Here is a 20,494-nt window from a genome sequence, read left to right on the forward strand (position 1 = left end):
ACAAACATTGAAGTGGGACAGGATAAAATACTACTAATTTGTTTTGAGCGTTAACCGGACTGTTGGGTGTCATTGCTCAGTTTATCGTTTGAACTAGTTTAAACTACAATAATTTTCCATCGCAATAGCTACATGTGATGTGGTGGTAATCTGGAGTGCGATAAGTAAGCGTCGCGGGCGCAGGGCGCAGCGCGCATGCGTGCGGCGACCCACCGTCTGCCGCATCGCGGTCAAGGCGACTGCACCGCCACATACATGCATTCATTACTCTTTGGACTAGTCGAGTTAACGAGCTGCCAGCCCATCGCGGAAATAAGTGGTCGAAGTCAACACTCAAGAATTTACAAAATACAGGGATAATTTTTATTCGGTGCAATAATATAAAATTCGGATAGGTTTAGGTTAAGATATTTCAGAGCTTTTGATGTGAAACTTCATTTTTTGCGCTTTCATAGAGAAGAAGTGTGAAAGCTCAAGCAAATAATTAAAATAACATCAGATATTCTTGTTCTCACATTTTTTCAATTGGTTTTTCGAAACGTTTTATAACGAGTGTGGTGCGCCCGCGCCCACGCATACCAAGCGACATAAATCACAAAGGTTAGACGCAGTTAACGGCCGATTAACATGCCGACCGCGCGTACTTAATTATAATTACTTATTTTAAATTTACTCGCAGCGTCACGCCTAGCCGCCTAATTATAGATCTAGGTGTTAACTACATTTTATCGTGCAACCGGCTGTTGAGAACAATGTATTTTTTTTATGTTTCTTTGTGTATCGTAAACTCAAACTCAATATAAATTCCACTTTGAAATGTTTGCAGTGAGACTGTGATGTGACTGGTACCGTTTACAAAAGCGTATTCTGTAAAGGGGTTATAGATCTTACTGAAACAAAGATAATTCAGGTGTTGGAAGCATTCCTGAATCTGACTCGATTAAAGATGCCACGCAGTCATGAAGACAAACAATGAGTGTCGCTGTAAATAGTTTTTCATCCATACATTATCTGTAAACGTGCGGCTGCTCAGCTGTCATGTCGGACTTCAAACGAGAGCTCAGTGGTGATACATAGACTGCCAAACATTCATCAATGATGACACTAGATTTTGTCAACGTGAGTAATGGAGCACAAGTTATCGTCCCTTTGGAACTTGGGACACTTGGAACTGCATTGTATTGTGACGAGGCTCCGAGAATAGGTTGTTCAATTACTGCAGAATTAAGAGATATGTGCAGTGCCAAGCTGATCGTCTTCTCCACACCTTCGGGGAGGATAAATCACAGTCGCACCGCTATGCCAAGCGTGTGGCGCGCTCGCTGTACGACGCGATAATGTAATCGTTTTAGATGGGACAGTGATTCATATTGTTTTGGATCAATGAGGGTTTTTGAAATTTTTTCTGCCACCGGGTGGCGCCACGTATGCGTCTGGTCCAAACAGCTGTCAAATAGTATGGAATTGTAGGTGCCGAACTTATTGTTTATTGAAATTCTGTTATATTGGAAGTGTTATTGATTTTATTATGGACTACGGTCAGAATAAGGTTTCCGAACTAAAATTGAGCTAAGAGAGGGTGCAAAAGTCACTGGTACTAAGGAAAAGCTTGTTGAAAAATTTGTTAACACAATATGATTTAGTTTTTTTTATTTACTCAACCTCAATAGTAAAACAATAATGCAGTGCTTTAATTATAAAATAAAAAAAACCACTAAAATCGTTCACTATTCATAGTAAAGATAAGCACTTTGACAGTTACCTGAACCTGACGACTCAGTGCGCCACCTGGTGGACGCCATTTTAGAAAACCCTCATTCGTGTCAACGGTGATACTCATCTTTGCTATGACCCATATTCAAAAACTGATACTAATGATTCTTTATGACAAGAAATTGGAGTCAATAACAATTCTAATGTAGCGCACTGTTCTAAATAACAGTTTGTACGGTGTACAATAGAATAGTCTGTTGTAGTAATAACACAAACAGATGACGAAACACTACATAACCCAATTCGCGTGATGCAGTTTCCACGCGGCGGAGATCCGCAGTGAGCTGGCATCCGGAGCGGCGACCTCGCGGCCTGCTCCCGACGCCAACTCAAACAAAATCCGATGACACGACACGCCTCCCAACATAAATATATCTAGCACGAGAACACACATTCATTATGTCGCGAATTGCTCAAGGTCTGATAGTTACCAGCTGGATTCTTATGTAGACTTAGCGAGGAAAGCATGAGACAGTTCTGTGCAGCAGATATTAAGGCTATCCAAATAAAGATCCGGAATGAAAACTGTAATCAATTTAAATGTTGACAAGAAAGCGCATAATGAAGGATGTCCAGTTTGCAAATCAGTAAAAGTATTACTTATTTTGAATTTCAGGCAAACCAAGAAATCATCAAGATAAAAATTCATATTCATGTGAACTTTCTTTTCAAAATAAAAAGATCAGATATCAAATTGAGATAAAAACAGTGAACTTTCAAAACCAGTCAATAAAACTACCTTGTATAAACAAGCTTGCAAACATACCAAAAAAATAGGTACATACTGCTGAACTTGTCATTAATATGCAGCTACTCATTCCAAATGCATCACATTGTGCGTAGAAAGGAGTTAATTCCATTCCATACATATATAAAATACATTTAAGTAACACAGGTTTTGAAGATTCAGATTCCTCGCTCCTTTCCTTTAAATGATATCGTCTCTAAAACGATAAGACAGAGCGTATTCTTCCTTTACGGAAGATATCAATCAATGAGCCAATATAATGTCTGGCATAAAACTGCCGGGAGGAATGTCAACTAGGCAGAGCTCGGTCACACTTCACCAGTACCATTATAGGCATAGTTGACACTCGAGTCCTGAGGCGAGCATAACGAGGTCTATATCTGGCCACCATCCAATCAGGTGCGAAGCGTTATGTTCGGGAGTCGCGCGGCCAATGCTAATAATACCCGTTCGAAGCGGCGCCATTTATAGCCTAACCAGAATAGCCGGCCAAACATATAGACGCACCGATAGATATGTCCGATGTCGAGACAGATTTAGATGCCGATGGGAACGCCATTTACGGAATACTTATAATAGAAACGGCTTTCAGTCCGAGTTAATAGCTGCTTCAATAAGGATCAAAGGCGTGTGCATCGGTGCTGTAACAGCGGATCACTTGCTGATTCAGCCGGAATTAATACTTTGTTGGTGTTTCCCATCTGTCTCGTACACAGCCATTTACACAAGAAATCGCAGTCAATTGGCTCACTGGGTTTTGAAGTTTTGGTGCAGGTCTTTAAATGTTCCGCACTTAACTATTAGAAGAAAGACTCTCCAAAATGTTACGAAATTCCTTCTGCTGATAACTCCGTGTGTTCCAGAATATTACTCGACGATTGTGCATGAAATACGGTTTCTGGCACATCTGAAACTATAAAGTTTTCAGTGAGAGCGCCATTCAGCCGAGTATGTACGAGAGCGCTAACGAGCCAAAAACACTGCCAGCCAGCGCTGGCATCGCAGCCCGCGCGTCATTTCCGGTGCTGCATTATTTAGACTCCGAACCCTTTTAGATTTCCGGTAAATCTCCTCAACGTTAAATCTAAAATTAGAGGAGGCTCTGTAACTATTCTGATATTAGAATATTTCGACGCAGCATTCGAGGAGATCACTTTACAGTTATTTAGTTTTCCACAATCAACATTTCTGTTTTGCCTTAACTGATGCTATCTGGCCATTGTTGTTCAAAATAAAGTTGTAAGCGGAACAGTTCACATCAATTAGGCAACATGTGCGCGAGACAGTGGACTGATCATGAAGATAAATATAGACGTTAACGCATAACCACAAGTTTCGCTGACCACTAATTGATATCGCCTAGCCAGTGTATTACGACCATTGTTCAACACAGGCGGATGTCACTGCCATTTTATATGTAAACATCATTAAGAACGCCAAAGGAGACTTTTAAATGTTCAAGTTTTCTTCTACTAGAAATATCTTGCTAAGTCATGTGGTTAACCGACGTTTTAATTAAACACGCGATATAAATAATACCAAAGTACTCAGTAAGCCAGCCTTGACAGACAACTCGACGCGAGTACATACATACAGAAAAAATATCAGTTATGTCACTGTATACATAAATATTTCTTTGACTATGTTATGTAAACAGTTTGGCACGCGTCGTGACAAGAGACCCTGACTCCTGATATTCACATTTTACTTTTTGAACGCAGTTTGAATGAACGCAGCATCATCGACAGAATGTTGTAATGCATAGACCTGTTTCATAGACTTGCTCTGAATGATCATTGCATCGAGACACCAAGTGATTTGAAAAGCAGCAAAATTAATGTTACACGTCTTTATCATACGGATAAAGAAATTAACACAGAAGTTCAGTGACACAACACAAAAACAACTAATAATATAAAGACAAAAAAGATGAAAATTGCTATCAAACTATAGAAGCATCACCACCTGTTGTTGTTTACAGCGGGGACCCAGACCTTGTGCGCGTCCCGGCGTCGCGTGCGGTAGGTCGCGCTCCACCGCCTGACAGCTTACTAAGTGCCCAGCCTACATGATTGGTGCTGACACCGCGCCGTGATACGAATACTGTTTTTACAATCATAGATGAGGTAGCAAATGGTGATGGAATAGAAGGGGACAAGATGTATTTGGACGTTGATAAAAGTTTCGGTAGACCAAAAGCAGAAGTTTGAATTGCTTTTGAAATAAGTTAACGTCTTATTTATAGCGAAGAAACTTTCCATTATTAATGAAAACTAAACTAACGAGTAGTTCAATATAAAACGAAGAAGCAGCAGTGGCTATTTTCGTGGTGATCCCGTCTAATGTTGAATAGTAAAGATAAATGGATATCGACAATTTGGCAGGAGAGCTCGCGGAAACTTCCTACATTTGTGCATTTGATGCGCAAACTGAACGCATAGCGTATCATGCAGGAGTCACATGTGCTTTGTGAACCAAACCACGTCACGCCGAGGTATTTGATCGACGGGACTGATGTACACGACGTGTGCGGTGAACCCAACGCGAACTAAATAAAAAGACCTATAGACATTTTAAATTTTATGTAAAACCTTCCAACAACTATTAATAGGCACAACTTTGAATAATACTATTCTTGAGTGCCATAAAAATTCCTCGCCTACTAATCAAAGTCCAACAAAGTTAACTCGTCTGCTAACTTGTAGTTCCAAAGTTCATTGTACTGTGTTACACGAACATACATAATTTTAACTACTAAAGTCATCTCGGACGAATATCCAAACTATAAGCATGAAGGAGAAGATAACCTTCAAAATTTTAATAAAAAGGTAGCAAATGTAGTAAGTTTAAAGCGTTTCAATATTTCCTACAAACAATACAAGAGCCAGGTCGATATGAATGAATACACACACAAAGTCACGACAATTTTATTCAATGACCCGACCTCCGAGCCACGTGTGTTACGCGAGCATTATCCAATGAAGGTTACTAGTCGCCTCTAGTACTCTCTGGTACGACAAACGCAGTTCCGGAGGCGACTTGACACCAATACGCCAAGTGGCCAACATGGACATTTGAGCCAACGTTGGCGCTAGCCGGCAGGTGGTGGTCTGCTCCGGTCAATTTCGGTGTTTGATCCGCTGACACTGGGTTATTGCCGCTTCCTGCCCACGGCTGCAATGAGGCCAATTGTACTGAACCTTTGTGTCTATAAATGTAACCAGTTGATTCATCGTGCTCTAGAATGCAAAACTCCGTTCTACACCTAAACTATGTACAATGATATAAGTTGTGCATAAGAATGAGTTTTACAACTAGAAACAAGTTAAATAACATGAAACACTTTCTATATTATAACAGAATTTGCATGACAATGGCCTTGAGTCACGTCTTTAAAAGTAAATATAGAATTAATTTTCCAGGAAAATCTAAGCACAAGCTTTAGTTCTAAAGGTGCGTCAACAAACGTTTAACAAAAACGAAATCTAATTATTATAATCTAACCTTTGAAACTGAACGATGCCTGGAAATGAAAACAAAGCTATGATATGATTACGAATTTGCATAAAACAGGTATGCACATTGATATTTTGAATTTCGTGATTTGAAATTTTAGTTTTTTTGAAATTCGTGGTTTCGTGAAAAGATTTTATATGATTAATTAATACACGGTAAATAAATATCGCAAGCATTCACAACACTTTCAGATACACAGAAACATTTTGAGTTTTGCGTTTTCAAAAGAGGTTTGCACGTCGCGTCTACTTTCTCTTTTGAACTTTGCATAAGGAAATAAAACATGGTTACGTGTTTGTTTCTCAAAATCGAAATACATTCACTATCTTGTTTTGACCAAGTGAAACCTACATGATAATGAGTTATTAATAACACGTGAATTCTAACGTAACACGCATGACGAGACAGGATAATTTCGGACTCTTTCAAGCGAATAAAAGCGAAAATATCAAAGTTAAAGCAATAAAATGTTATCTGGATTCTAGTCTAGACATATTAAACGTCGAGTTTCACGTGTCTAAAAATAACACACCTAGAACGATAACATGATGTCATAGTCTTTTTAATCCTCTCAGAGGTGGGTGACATTAATGTTACACCTAATTGTTAGGCCAGGGACCGGGTTAATCTTAATTGCAGCTATGAGAAAAATAACATGCCGTGGAAAAGACTGTTGAAAACGGACAGTAGTTTTTGAATCAATCAATCTCAAGCAAACAAACATTTCCTCTTTATAATATTAAAGTACATAGAAGCAGAGATAACGTTTAATAAAATATTTTTTGGGTACAAAGGTCAGCTCTTCGTAAATTCTCAGAGAATATATGAATATGCTCTGATAAGGTTGTCATAAACATAAAACAACCTTGAAACGAAGCTCTTTTTCACATAACTTCCCGACGTTTTAAAACGATATTCATTACAAAAGACTAAATCGAATTGAAGGCAATAGAGTATTCAGCCAGTCACAAAGAATTAAACTCATTTTCCCATAAACGATACAATTTAGTTGGTGGAGTTTCTTCGAAGTGTGTTGTTAGGTAAACAAGCCGCCCACGCGACTACGGCAAAGGTCAAGGAGTAATGTCAGCACCCACACAGTTCCGAATCAAATGAACGATATTCTCTTTACATTACATTATCTTAGATCCCACGCACGAGTGGGAGTTGCTATATCAAAATATTGCTGAATATGTTTTGTGAAAAACGCCAAAATTAATTTGTCTTCACCACCCATTATGTGTAACTTTTTTATTTAATTATCCTAGTAGATCGACAGAAGCCGTGTAATATTGTGGAGAGAGGATAAACATTTTACTGAAAGATATGGCAAAATTGGACAGACGAGCCTACACCTATTAATAGATGATTTTTATTTCCCTGAGCCGAATCAAAATCATGGTCGAAATCAAACAAATATAACATAAAGCAATGTGCAGCTTCCTTCTTAGATGGTTTTGTTGCGGAAGTGGGTATCTGATGGCGAAAAAACTAATGATTCGATTTTACACTTGGCTGAATCGAAATTGACTATCATTTAATCCCAGTTCACTTCCTCGGAGAAGTTGTTCTCCAACAAGTCTCGAACAGTCTACTGTTTTGATATTTTAGCAACACTACTAAAAAACCACCAAACAAGACAAGACAACATATAATAACAATTGATCTAAATACTTCACCGAAAAATTGTGACTGAGACGAGTCCTATATTATATTCTTTCAAAACTCAAACACCTTATGTTGTACTTCTTATGTTGTATTTTACCGTTAACTGCACATGCGGAAAACGAAAACTCGGAAACCTAGAGTGACAATAGTTTTCAAGGTTCCAAGTTTTTGTCCAGAGTCACGGTTCAGCAGCGTGGAGCAAGAAGCACGCAAATAGACGCAGCCATGCAGTCACCAACGCATAGTAAGTGCTAACACAAACAACCACAAGGAAGCCTTCGCAACACCAACAATAGACCAAGAAAATAAGTGATTTCAACAAAATACATAGTTTATTCAAGAAACGATAAAAGCTTTCCTAAAAGTGGGACGAGTTCATGGAACAAAACATTATTAAAGAAAAGGGTATAAAGATTTACAAAGGTCGACTGTTCCGCTTTCTGGGAAGCCTTCTAACCTTTCCCATTTGAGGTAATTTAGCTATACAAATTACAATAAAACAGTTCATTGAAGCTATAACAACAAAATATAACATAGTTTTTCTTTTTACATTATGAATATAATGTTTAGCTTTAGAGGCGGAGAGCTATAATTTGAGATATTTTATAAACAGGCTGCAGAAGCCCTAACGGTACATACTGCCAATGAATATTCCTTTTCCTTCAAGTGAATCATCGAGATAAACGAGTACGCTACATCGTCGGACGCAAGTATTTTCCTGTTACCCGACCACACTGATCACGCGGCTCATTCACTAAAGCCTGATGACCTCTATGAACCACAGTTAGTAATTAGGTATGCAAACCCTAGTTGAGATCCGGATAGAATCATGAATTAAATTCAAACTGCTAATAACCAATGACAAAATCCAGAGATTCATATTGAACTTTATATTTGTTTTGTCAGTTGAATTAATTAATTTAGTTATTGACGTCAATGCGGTTAGGGCTCTCCTGCACAAAGCTGAGGTCCGTGAGTACATGAGCATAACAAGGAACAATGTGGTAGCATTATACTTTACTCTATTTGCTAAGTGTCAGACGGACATATTTCACGTTCCTTGCTGCTTCTTACATATTTGCACCTGGTAATGGTTTCTAGTTTATTTTCATGCTAACATAAAGCATTATTAACGACAACATTGTACTAGTAATAAGTAGGTCTTTAACAACTAGCTTTTATGAGTGCAGTGGTGATTGATGACGACTGACCACAACCTAACACAACAGGACAATAAATTGCATACGTGAATACAAATCAAATGCAAAAACATTCATCAAGAAACTGATCTGTAATGCGCAAAAACACAGGTTTTACATTGATGGAAGATTAACCACTGACTGAAGGATTTGCAGACTGTGTTGGGTTTTCTTGTTTAGAAATTGATGTATCAACTTGAACCTATAGTGGAATGATTAAAAAATAATAATATTTGAGTGTGCGCGGTGCTCGTCTAGACGGGAGTTCCGTAATTATTTCTGTCGCGAGTCCAAGACGCGTGCGTCATTCGCTTTGACGCAATGAACCGAAAAAACGCATTGATCTTCAGCACACGCAATGCACCGACTGAACACAAAGACAATTACCATTTACAACTACATATTTAATATCAACAAACAATAAGACTCCTTAATCAGACTCTTAGCGGAAACCCCTTGTCAACGAACTCGTTTGTGTTATTATTAAACAGTTTGAGTTAAATAAATATGTACTAGAATTTATATACACGAAGATAATTAAAAACCTAATCAAAATAACAACTCAAGCAAATAGTTCATAGAAATGATAAACTTATCTCAAAGTATCAAGACATGTCAAGGTTTTGCAAACAGAAATAAGCCGTGCATGAAAAACTAGACATTTTATACATACATCTACCTTTGTAGTATTCATCATTTTATGCTATCACGATGACGCTAGTCAGCCAAAGATAGCCTCTGTTATCAATGCAGGCAATTAACATTATTTATAGAACTGATAAGGTTTTTACGTGAACTTAATGGTACTTCAAACGACGAGTTGTCACTCACTCAAAATGGAGGTCGATAATTATTGAAATCGACTATAGCAAATACTCACTGGATATTTGCATATTATGCGTTGAAGCATTTACATTGCTAGACAGTAAATTACTTTCAAATGAAATCATAGTTTCTGTTTGGCTTTTTCCTCATAAACGCATCATATTTTCCAGAACATTGAATATGTGGTTGTATCCGGCTGCAGGTCAGTGGCCTGCGCGCGCGCCTCTGCGTCTGCGCGGGCCCTTAGACAGGTTCCGTGTAACGGGAGCCGGGACCGTGTCAATCACGACCATTATTTAGCCCTCACCGTCGACACATCTCGAATACTTCGTGTGGCTACGTTTTTGTTCTACTGACATGACTGTGTCCAAAACAAACAAATTACACTCACTTCACGTCTGAGAGAAGTTAAGATTTGAGATGCAACTCAGGTCGTGCGCACTTCACAAATATCACTGGAATAACAATTTTATTCGCTATTCTTCATGCTAATCTACTTTTCGTACTTTGCGACCTTATTAAAAATTCACAGTTCTTGTACTATGTAGTTAAAGTCGTTGATTGATTGTCTGTCTATGCATATTTTGAACTTACTATTTAGCATACAATCATCGTAATGCGAATTACCTACACAAAGGTTTATTTCTCAAGTTAGCGCAGAATATTTCAGCAAATTATACAACACTATTACCTTAAAATTAACAAATCCTGTAAGCAAACTTTAATTTCTAGAAAATTCTTCATCATAGCCAACCTAACAAAAACATTGTCAGTAAGACAGTCACTATGAATGGCACAGATAAAGATGAAGATATGGGACACAAAATTTCATTGATATCAGCAGTTGATAAGCTCAATGAACAAATGCCCGAGCTGACTGGTCACATGGAGATAGAAAATATGGAAAAGATAAAGAATACGTGCGATTCGTCTAGCAGATGACCGATTTAGATAATAATTCGGACTTGAGTAGAAGAAATGTTATTTACAATACGACCTATGAAAGGGATTGAAATACTGGAGCTAATGAAACCAAAATTGAGTTAAGAATGTCAATTGACAGTACAGACCCAAATAATTAAATTGTAGAACGTTTAAACTTTGTTGACCATTCCTTTGACAGACGAAGAAAGAAATGTTATCTGCGTATTTTCTCGTGTGATCAGATAAGGAATTCCATCGGTTACACGTGTGTCGGAGATAAACGGGCGTCGTCAGGTGCCACCACTAGTGCGTGATTATGCAATGCCTTGTAAGCTGCACAGATAGCCACAATCTGATTAGATAAGTTATTATTATAAACAAACTTGTTGATATCGTCAGCGTTATTTTATTTGTGAATATCTATTTGGTCTAAGGTTTCTTATTTTTCTGCACTGGTTTGTTTTGGGCCATTTGGTGCTTTGGCAGCTTCGTTGTTCGATTTCAAAAGTCGGATTTTCATCATAAGTTACGTTTGAAGAAGGTTATTTCAGTTGAGGTAAACCTAATGGTAATTTTTAGGCACTATAAATGCGATTATTTTGATATCATGATAACACTTTCTGGGTAAAAAGGTTGGAATAAGTGATCCTGAGCTCCTGTGGCACCTTCATATACGATCACCCTAATGTGTTTAGCTAGTGTGTCAAATATTAACATACCTAGATAGTCAACAATAATATCATCTTACAATTAATTTGTGAAAACGTAATTTTCAAATTGAGTAAAATATTAAACCTGTTTTTGATTTGTCATAAATATGAAAAAATATTCAAAACTTTATTAAGATTCACAACATTTGTGTGCCAGACAGTCGCGATTATAATTTGATTGCATACAGAATCAATTTTGATGTTATTCTGGCATAAACTATCGATAAAATATGGAATAGAAATTAATCAGTATTGTATCGATAGACAAAGCGTTCTTGCGATACTGATAGACAAATAGACACAAGTAAGTAATACACTGTTAACAATGAACTTGTTGCTATGATGTGGCTAAGTACTGCAACATGATGAATAAAACAGTCATAAACATGAGCGACAATACATACTCATTATTTACCCACGTTAAAGGTATAATTTTATTTTCCTTTTATGGACTTGTTTTTGTATGCTTATTATGGGCATTACTTTCATGACGTAAAGCTGCGCTATATTATTGGCCAAAGCAAAAATACAGAATATTGGGTAGAATGTTGAATTAAAATCATAAATGAAGACATCACGTAATTCGCAACAATATGAAGCGAGGAGAATGATAACAGGCCGAACGCGGATACGACGTCCACACGCACACTCTCGCAGCTCCGACACAAACACGCTCGCACACACGCATACGATACAAAAATAGCATCGCCGATAGCGCAAACACACCAACACACGCCCACACGTTGTACGTGAACTGTAATAAAAACATACATAGACACGCACAGTGCGCTATGAATAAGACACAAATTGAAATGGAATCGTACGACTGAGCTGATTATGAAAAACTCCCCTAAACATCGACCTCATTCAGGACTTGCCGGTCCCTGCTGCTAAGACTTCGACCAAGGGTCGACAGAACGATCGCAGTGAAAGCCGATTTCAGAACCGACCTCCAATATATTTGCATATAGCGATAAACTCTAGGCTCAACAATAAGAGAGGGACCTCTTTACCACTGAGTACCGGTCCAGTCTAGTTCCAATTATAGGAGCGCACCGCAATTCTATGTCATGCAACATATCGAGGAATGTGGATCTGCGACGTCGCCGTATGTCGAAGCGGACTCACCTAAATTTATGACATACATGGCCTGGGAGCGCTCGAGCCTCCGCGCATGCTCCACGGCCGGATACAGTCCTCCGGAATCCACTTTGAGGCACTAAAAAACTATAACACAAACAGAAAACACTGCGTCAAGCGCAAGCATCTTATGTGGGCACAGGCACTTGCCGTCGAACGGCACGGAACGTTAGCGCGACACTCGATGGAGCGACAGGTGAGCTCGGATCGCGGTCGAACACTGACTGAGCGAGTGCGCGGGGCGGCGGCGCGCTGACGCAGCGGCGCGCGCGCACCCGCAGCGCCCGCAGCGCTCGCGCCCAGCGCCCTGCAGCGCCGCAGCCGCTGATAACTGACGCATCGACGTTTTCGCTAAAACGACTTAAATCTTGGCAATAGTTTCTACACAAAAAACACGGTAGACTGTAGGATGCAGTTTCTAAGAACCAATTCTTACCAGATTACTGAGAATTTTGTAAAGAAACATCAAGCGCTGACATGATGAATGGTAGTGTTATTATTTACATATTTTCCATGTCTAAAATTAAGTTATTCGTAATTTGCTCAAGTCATCGACGAACAGCATGATACTTGGCACGCAATTAAGGCAATTAACGAGATCATCAACGAAGTTATCCGACGAGGATGCTGGAACATAATAGCTCTCCAAGTGACCGACACGTGAGTTAGAATTTTTAGATGGACGAAATGGACCATGACGCAATATATGCTAACTTATGTCTACAAAGGTTGCAGACGAATTGACAACACGCAAAAAAGTGAACAAACAAGTGGCTAAACACTTGACAAAAAGAATAATACAGATAAATTATTAACTTGATATAGAGACATAAATATAACAATCGAGGTCAAAGAAGGAGTGGTGATGGCTGAAGAACTTATGATACTGGGAGACCTAAAGTAACCAAAAGGGTTTTTCTGGAAATCGATGAGCTTTCGCCCATTGACAGACAAAACAAATTGGCAAATCAATCGACTTGACAACTGTAGCAGCGTGTTGCCGCTTGCGAAAACCTTGTCTTGTTGTTCTACGATCAAAGAAAATCATGGATGTTCTAACCACAGTTTCATAGAATAAACAAAATAGTTTGGTCAAAACATCTTGATCCCGATCCCGCAAAAGAAAATCTTTGCTGAAAATGAAAAGCCATCTTGTGGTCGCACTTGAGGAAAAATACATATTGTAAACATGAAAGCAAGTCATTATTTGCCACACTGTTGAGCCAGTTTACAAACAACGCAGATATTAATCGATGGGCCGTGCGCCGTGACAAGCGGCTCACACCGCCTATAGGTCAACCGGCGAATATTTAGGACGCATCGTGACGCAGCCGTGACGTCACATCATTGCAGAGCTGATTAGCCGTGTGCCACTGTACAGCATGAGAGTATCACCCGCACAATCTGACGACACTGTTTCTGTTATTTGAACGCTTCAAGCCATTTAATAGTAAAACACAACTTTAACTACAATCCAACTTGTGACTAGAAAGTACTTACAAATTCTTCAGTTGATTCAAAACGCGTTAGAGGCTAAACTTTCCAAGTAGTTTGAGAACTTTGAACAAAAGTCAGAGTAATAACCCCGGGAAACAATTTGACGCAAGAACAAAGTTTTCCTTTAGTGAATCTCTCAATTTCTTTAGCGTCACAAACGCATTTCATTTTCTATAACTACCTATTATTGATTTATTGTTTTATTCGTTTACTTGTAATAAATAACCTTTTAAGAGATACACTTGAAGTTTTTATATTATTACTATGTACACTTACACATACGATTGCCAGCGTTTAAATCTGATTAAATATGATTACTGTTCCAACGCTCCGTCAGTTCGTCTTGCCGGAAAGGTTAAACAAAACATTAAAACTTAATAAGAAGTTATTATTTATAAACGTATGTGCATAATGAGCAATGACTTTGAACTTTATACTTGTTACGTTAACTAGGTAGGTAGAAATATATACCAAACAATGAGGAAACCAAAATTAGTTGCTCAAACTTCCAGTAGAAGTACTTTTTTCTTATTCCATCAAGAAGTCAGAATGATCTAGAATATTTAAAATCCACACCTTTCCCAAAGGAGTTAGATACACTACACAAATATAAATGCTGCCCAAACCAAACGATATTATTGTAACTGTCGAAAATTGATGGAAATCACAGTAATTAGACTATCAAAATCAAAGGTAATTAAAGTTATTTCGGGTACTGTTGATAAAACAAATTAAGTGTAGCGTGCAAAACATTGTGTATGTGATACAGTAGAGACAGATATGTAGGAAATAGATAGCAATATGATTGCAGGATCTAATACACGTGAAAGAAATATAATCGGACTAGATAACTTTATCAATCAAGGTCATGAATGATGTCCAAGATTATCTAATATTTAATCACTTTTTTTAAATACTATCTAAAACCAACACTAGGTATGTATCTTGGGTTATCAGCACAGTCCATTAATATTAAGCTATTCCACTTGGAACATTTTGCGATCTTATGTAACAGCACACTGTGGATTTAGTACAATAATTAATAGCAACTATGAATAAACTTCAAGTAGTCATTAAAGTTATAAAAACGTTTGTGTCGATGAAAGCACAACGCCCGATGGCAGATCTTCATCAAAATTAAGACGCACTGTAAGGTCTATAGAAAATACTGGAGATATTTTTGTGATAAGGCGTGGTGAGTATCAGCTCGAATATAGAGGTATTCTAAGACCTTGCTCAGGTGCAACTTAAGCTTATAAACTCTAAGACAAATATTACATCCATTTCGTTGTAACAGTGTAAGAACTTCAGCGATCTATATAACGTAATCTTCTAGTCATCGTGTGACTAACACTTTATTTGTGTTCATTATAAAAAAGCTTAATATAAAACCCATTTAATTGTATAAGTATTCATACTTACGCTATCAAATTAGTGTGTAGGCAGTAGTCGTGACATTGACCCACCTTGAAACTTAACTGCACGTAAAATAGTGGCGCCATCTATAAATACATATTCATTATATCAGCGGTATCATATAACAGAGAGTCCAGTTTGAATCACTAACTTCTTGATTTAACTCTGCGCCCGCGTCACTCGGTGACACATACAACCTTGGGTCCTCACTTGCCAAAATACAGTTAATTCTGTAACTCACTTTGTCTACGCTTTCATGATTAACGTGACATGTTTTGTCTGTGTAGAAATCACTGTTATTATTTGTACTGTAATAATATGTTTTTTTTTGTTGCATCCAAGCAATTCGGAAAGAACAAAGAAAATAAAAAAGATTTGGATCAACAGCGTGTTGTCATGACAATTAAAACTGCTAATGTCAATGAAATAGAACAATTAACCATCAGGTGATTAAAGATATAGTGCTCTGAAATACAGCATCCTAAGAAACTTTAGTCTCAAAACAAAATCAAAACTTTCATTATGTTAATCCTCAGATTACAAAAGCCAGGGGATAATTCACTAATAATAAGCTAATAATTTGAGCGAAGCAATAAACTAAAACAGTTGGGTGCGCAGGCGCCGGTCGCGTCGTGGGTGATCAACCTTGTCTAGACCGAACTTGACTAAGCAGTATTTACGTAACTGCCTCATTATTACTCATAGTTTACAGTTTTCAGTTTTGAACACGATTTCACGAGAGAACAGGAAAATATATGGAAGCTACTAGGATTTCTATTGGTGAGAGGCTTGAGGAAAATAAGTCGCAATCAAAGCTAATAAATCACTACAAATCTTCAATAGTAAACCCACTGGAACTGTTCATGGTATAAGATGTTACGAGTATAAACATTCCCTATTTTCCCATGTCGAGCAATCTTCCAACTAACATTGAAGGAGATAAGGGGGAGATCTGCATATTTTCGATGTCAAGGAATTACTTATCTGAAGTAATCAGGTTTATAAGTAGGATCATAATATACATCAATATCAAAGATTAACACAGAACAGCAGGTGGTATTCAAACTATAGAGGGGCGTCACCCATAACGGAAAGGTACCTACCTCAAAACTATGATATGGTGGAATTACGACTCTTAGTCTTGTATCGCTATCACGGCCATTTTTAATGACCATCATAGCCATGGCCCGTGACGAGTTATGGCTGTGACCTTAATCAAAGCATTACATCACTCACTTAAATGTTTAATTGAACTTTCTAAAACCACATACAGCAAAAGAGCATCATGTAATTATGTAGAGATGGTAATATCTTGGCAATTATTTCATTTCTGAGAAATATCAGTTTCGGCAATTCGCTATTATAATGAACGCAGTGTCGTCGAGTGACGTTTCAATATTTTTATTTATCTCATTCCGCGGCTTCCAGCCTTGAATCGCGACGTTTCCTTGCCACGTCTGGGACATGCTTCCTCATTCAAACTGTTAACATCTAAATTAATAAAAAATCTTCGGTTTAGTCATTAAATCCAAAATAGATTTTTAGTCAGGAAATCTACACTAGCGTTGATCGTATCTAAAATTTAATCGATTTCCTCTGATTAATACCACAATAAATTACTCGATTTAGCATCGATTGAATTTGCTGAACTACTCAATGGATTTCATGAGGCTGCGATGATCCTATTCGTAAATACGCATCTACTATGTGTTTGGATAAAAGTGCGACACCTGTCAACTATTACTTCAAGACATCATCGCTTAGCCAAATCCTAATGTGCGTTCAAACTAGGTATTAGTCAACAAGGCGCATCACTCCTCCAGCTGAACATCAGCAACTCATCAGTTATATTTAACGCGGAGTCGTCTCGTCGCCGTGTCGCCGCCGTGCCGTCGGCCGCCGGTCGCCGGACAGCGCCGCCTCACGGTTACTAACGCAGCGGTTATAGCTGGCGCCATGTCAGAATATACCGTGACGGTGATACAAGTGTTAATAGTATTTATGTCATAGTCGATATAATAGCTAAGATCCGCATTCACTACACGACACATTTTTCACAACGACATATATGATGTGTAACGCACTTGACACAACAAAGACAAGATAGATCTTTGAAGATGCTTTATGTTTCTTAAAGAGAACTCCCATTCCAATCTCCGATACATGGTAAGGTTTCTGATCTGTAAGGTTTACCCTTGGCAATTGCTAATACGATGTTAACAGAACATACTGAAGGAGATCTGGTGGAAATACACCATTTGCAAAAGTAGTATCACACGATCACGCACAGTGCATCTATCACAAACTGCGTTGTAGGATGATCATGCGACTCATAGTCGTCCATTGAATACATAGCTTTAGATGATTCACCTCCCCTTTCTTCCGGGAACTCGTGAAACGTAGATACAAGGTTGAACTATTTTTGGGAGAACACTTGAAACTAAATCGTATTCGGTTAGCGGGAATAGGTATAACTGTCAGGATGTTGTAGTGGTGATCTTTGTGGGAGAAGCTTATATTTGTAACTATTACATGGACAGAAAGGTATAGGAAGACAAGAAAATAAGGATGGACTGTCTGAGAGATGACATGAATAAGAAGGGAGTCAATATTAGTATGACAAGTGACAGAGAAAAATTTAAGCGGAAAAGACATTGCATCGGCCACAACTAAAATTGGGAATAGGGCAGGAGGAGAAGTATACGATGCGCAGGGAGTATAACTGTGACTAGATCAAATGAATTTGATCCAAATAACTATTATATTGAAATGCCACAGGTTGCCGGATTGTCCGCCCATCCCTTGCGGATAACAAGAGATAGGCGGACAATCCGACACTACTGTAATCAGTTCATGTAAAATATTATAAATTGATTAATGATCTGAGATATTATTTATTGCTAGATATAATAAAAGGTGCTTCAGAATCCAAAACTAAACGTCGTTTTGATAGGATTCTGGTTAACCTTCACAGTAATCTATTTGTATACGATAACCATAATTATTTTTAATTGGGAAACCCGAAATGATTTTTTTACTTTAAAATAGTACCTACACTAGAACAACTTCCTAAGCCTACTTTATGACTGGGTAATTAAAATTACACTTAAATGTGTTTATAATAAGCCAGGTTTAACTTAATTAATTCAATATGTTTAAGTAAATAGAATATTATTGTAAATGTATGCGAGACTGGCGTACCGGTATAATAACTTTATAAATAGCTCGTCAAGTGGTTCTCCTACAAACGACACTGATTGTATTAGCATGCGCGTGGGCAGCTTCAGGTAACATTATTTGAGTCTAAGTCTGAAGGTGTAACGAGACAATACCGGAATAACTGGTATGCATCGGTTTGTTTTGTATCTCTTGAGACATTCAACAAACTAATATGGCCGACATTTCAGACTGATGGACACACTATCCGGTGTGATCAATTGGGCCCTGGTGAAAAGTTGCGAATATCCTTGTAACTCTCTTTAAAAATAAATGGCTCTATATGAAGGTTGTACTAATTTGATAGAATTTATAATTGTCAGTCAACTATAACATCAACAAAAACATCATGTATTAAATAATTTTGTAAAAAAATATTTTTAACTAAGATCCCACATAGAAACGGATATGTCTTTATGATACTAATTAAGATGTAATACGCCATTGTAATTGGATATCTGCCAACAAACTGACGAATCATTTTCATTCATAACAAAAAAAAAAAAACTAAAAATCTAAACTTTGAAAATGAGTAATTAACCAGTTGGAAGCAAACATAAAGTAAACATGATTATTCAATTTATATCAATATGTAGATATAAACAGATCAAATTGTATATCTTTATTAATAAAAGGGTGACGCACAAAAGATACTGCTCTACGATACTGGCCAAGTTTTCGCAATGCAAGCCAAACTTTCCGAGCGGATGTTATGTCTCCGACTCTTCAATGGACATACTTCCAAAACGGATCGGAACAGCTGATGCACGCACACATGTAAACAGCACGGCTGACATGCGTGTGAGCATCGCTATACTATTTCGACAGGTGACATTACATGTGATTCATTCCTTTGGGAAATCCCCACACTAAATAGGGTTGAACTTTTTTTTACGGCTCTAGCTTTTTTTTTCATCGTTTTATTTGTGAACTGTTTTCAAAACTTGATACCTCTATTTATCAGTACGTTTGTATCAAAGACAGCGAGTTATAGTGTCCAGCCAGACGAACAATGAAATATAAACACAAGCCAGCAGATGAAACTAGGCTGGTTGTCGTATCGAAGCTGCTATTTCGGCAGTTGACATTAGAGCGGTGAGTCAGTCCTCTGGGAAATCCCGGTAGTAAACAGGGCTGCCGGTTATGTAACCTACATTTACAACTCATTTAGAGGCTAATAGCTTTTTCACGGAATTGCGTCTGCCGCACCGATCTCCTCCGATGTAAGAAGATTTATTTTATTGAAATCAAGGCTTTTTAGTTATCTGACCGAAGGGATTTTGGGAGCTGTCTTTTGTAAACTTGACCTTCAAAGAGTGATGCTGTCAGCCCAATATGAAAAAAAGACTTTTTTTGTTTTATCTTAAGGACAGAACTTAACTAAAATTAGCTTATTTCGTTGCTTTAAGTCATTGGCATTCAGTACCATGTTAACAAAATTACCTGCAAGAAAAAAGTTTCTCTAGCAATTTGATTTATTATCCACCTAAATGCAGTAAAAATGCATAAATTACTTCAAAATACTGTCAAACAGATTGGCAAATAGAGACAGCAGTGATTACCTACTTACGTTGACATGTATGTTTGTTTCATTAGGTCGCAAGTGGACATGTAAACAGTAAATGTGTCAACCCTAGCGGCGCGGTAATTGCGCGCATTGTGCGTCAATGCCCTAAATAAATCAAAAACATCGCGGTTAACAAGCGCCGCTTTTCCGTATTTTATGAACCATCCGTTTCTCATGACAGTATTGAGTTTTGGAAATCTTCCTGTCATTTGGAACTTTACGAATTGGGACTTGTCCCAATTGCCCCCTTGGAGAAAAGCAAAAAATAAATAAAGTGATAGCTCCACGGGACGAC

The 20,494-nt window shown here is 37.9% G+C and overlaps 1 protein-coding gene across 15 annotated transcripts in view; it reads right to left on the minus strand.

Moving 5' to 3' along the window:
• LOC110383692 (histone deacetylase 4) overlaps positions 1 to 20,494 on the minus strand; it is a 75,054-nt gene that overhangs the window by 35,174 nt on the left and 19,386 nt on the right. For 4 of the 15 annotated variants that reach the window (XM_049838099.2, XM_049838092.2, XM_049838098.2 and 1 more), the window contains exon 1: positions 12,492 to 12,773. The exons of the other annotated variants lie outside the window; for them this stretch is intronic. In XM_049838099.2, the coding sequence (XP_049694056.1) occupies positions 12,492 to 12,510 (19 nt within the window). In that variant the 5' untranslated portion in view covers positions 12,511 to 12,773. Of the gene's footprint in view, positions 1 to 12,491; positions 12,774 to 20,494 lie in introns of those variants that run through there. 15 annotated transcript variants of the gene reach the window in all.

Source organism: Helicoverpa armigera, chromosome 8 (assembly GCF_030705265.1).
Source record: "Helicoverpa armigera isolate CAAS_96S chromosome 8, ASM3070526v1, whole genome shotgun sequence".
NCBI classification, from domain to species: domain Eukaryota; kingdom Metazoa; phylum Arthropoda; class Insecta; order Lepidoptera; family Noctuidae; genus Helicoverpa; species Helicoverpa armigera.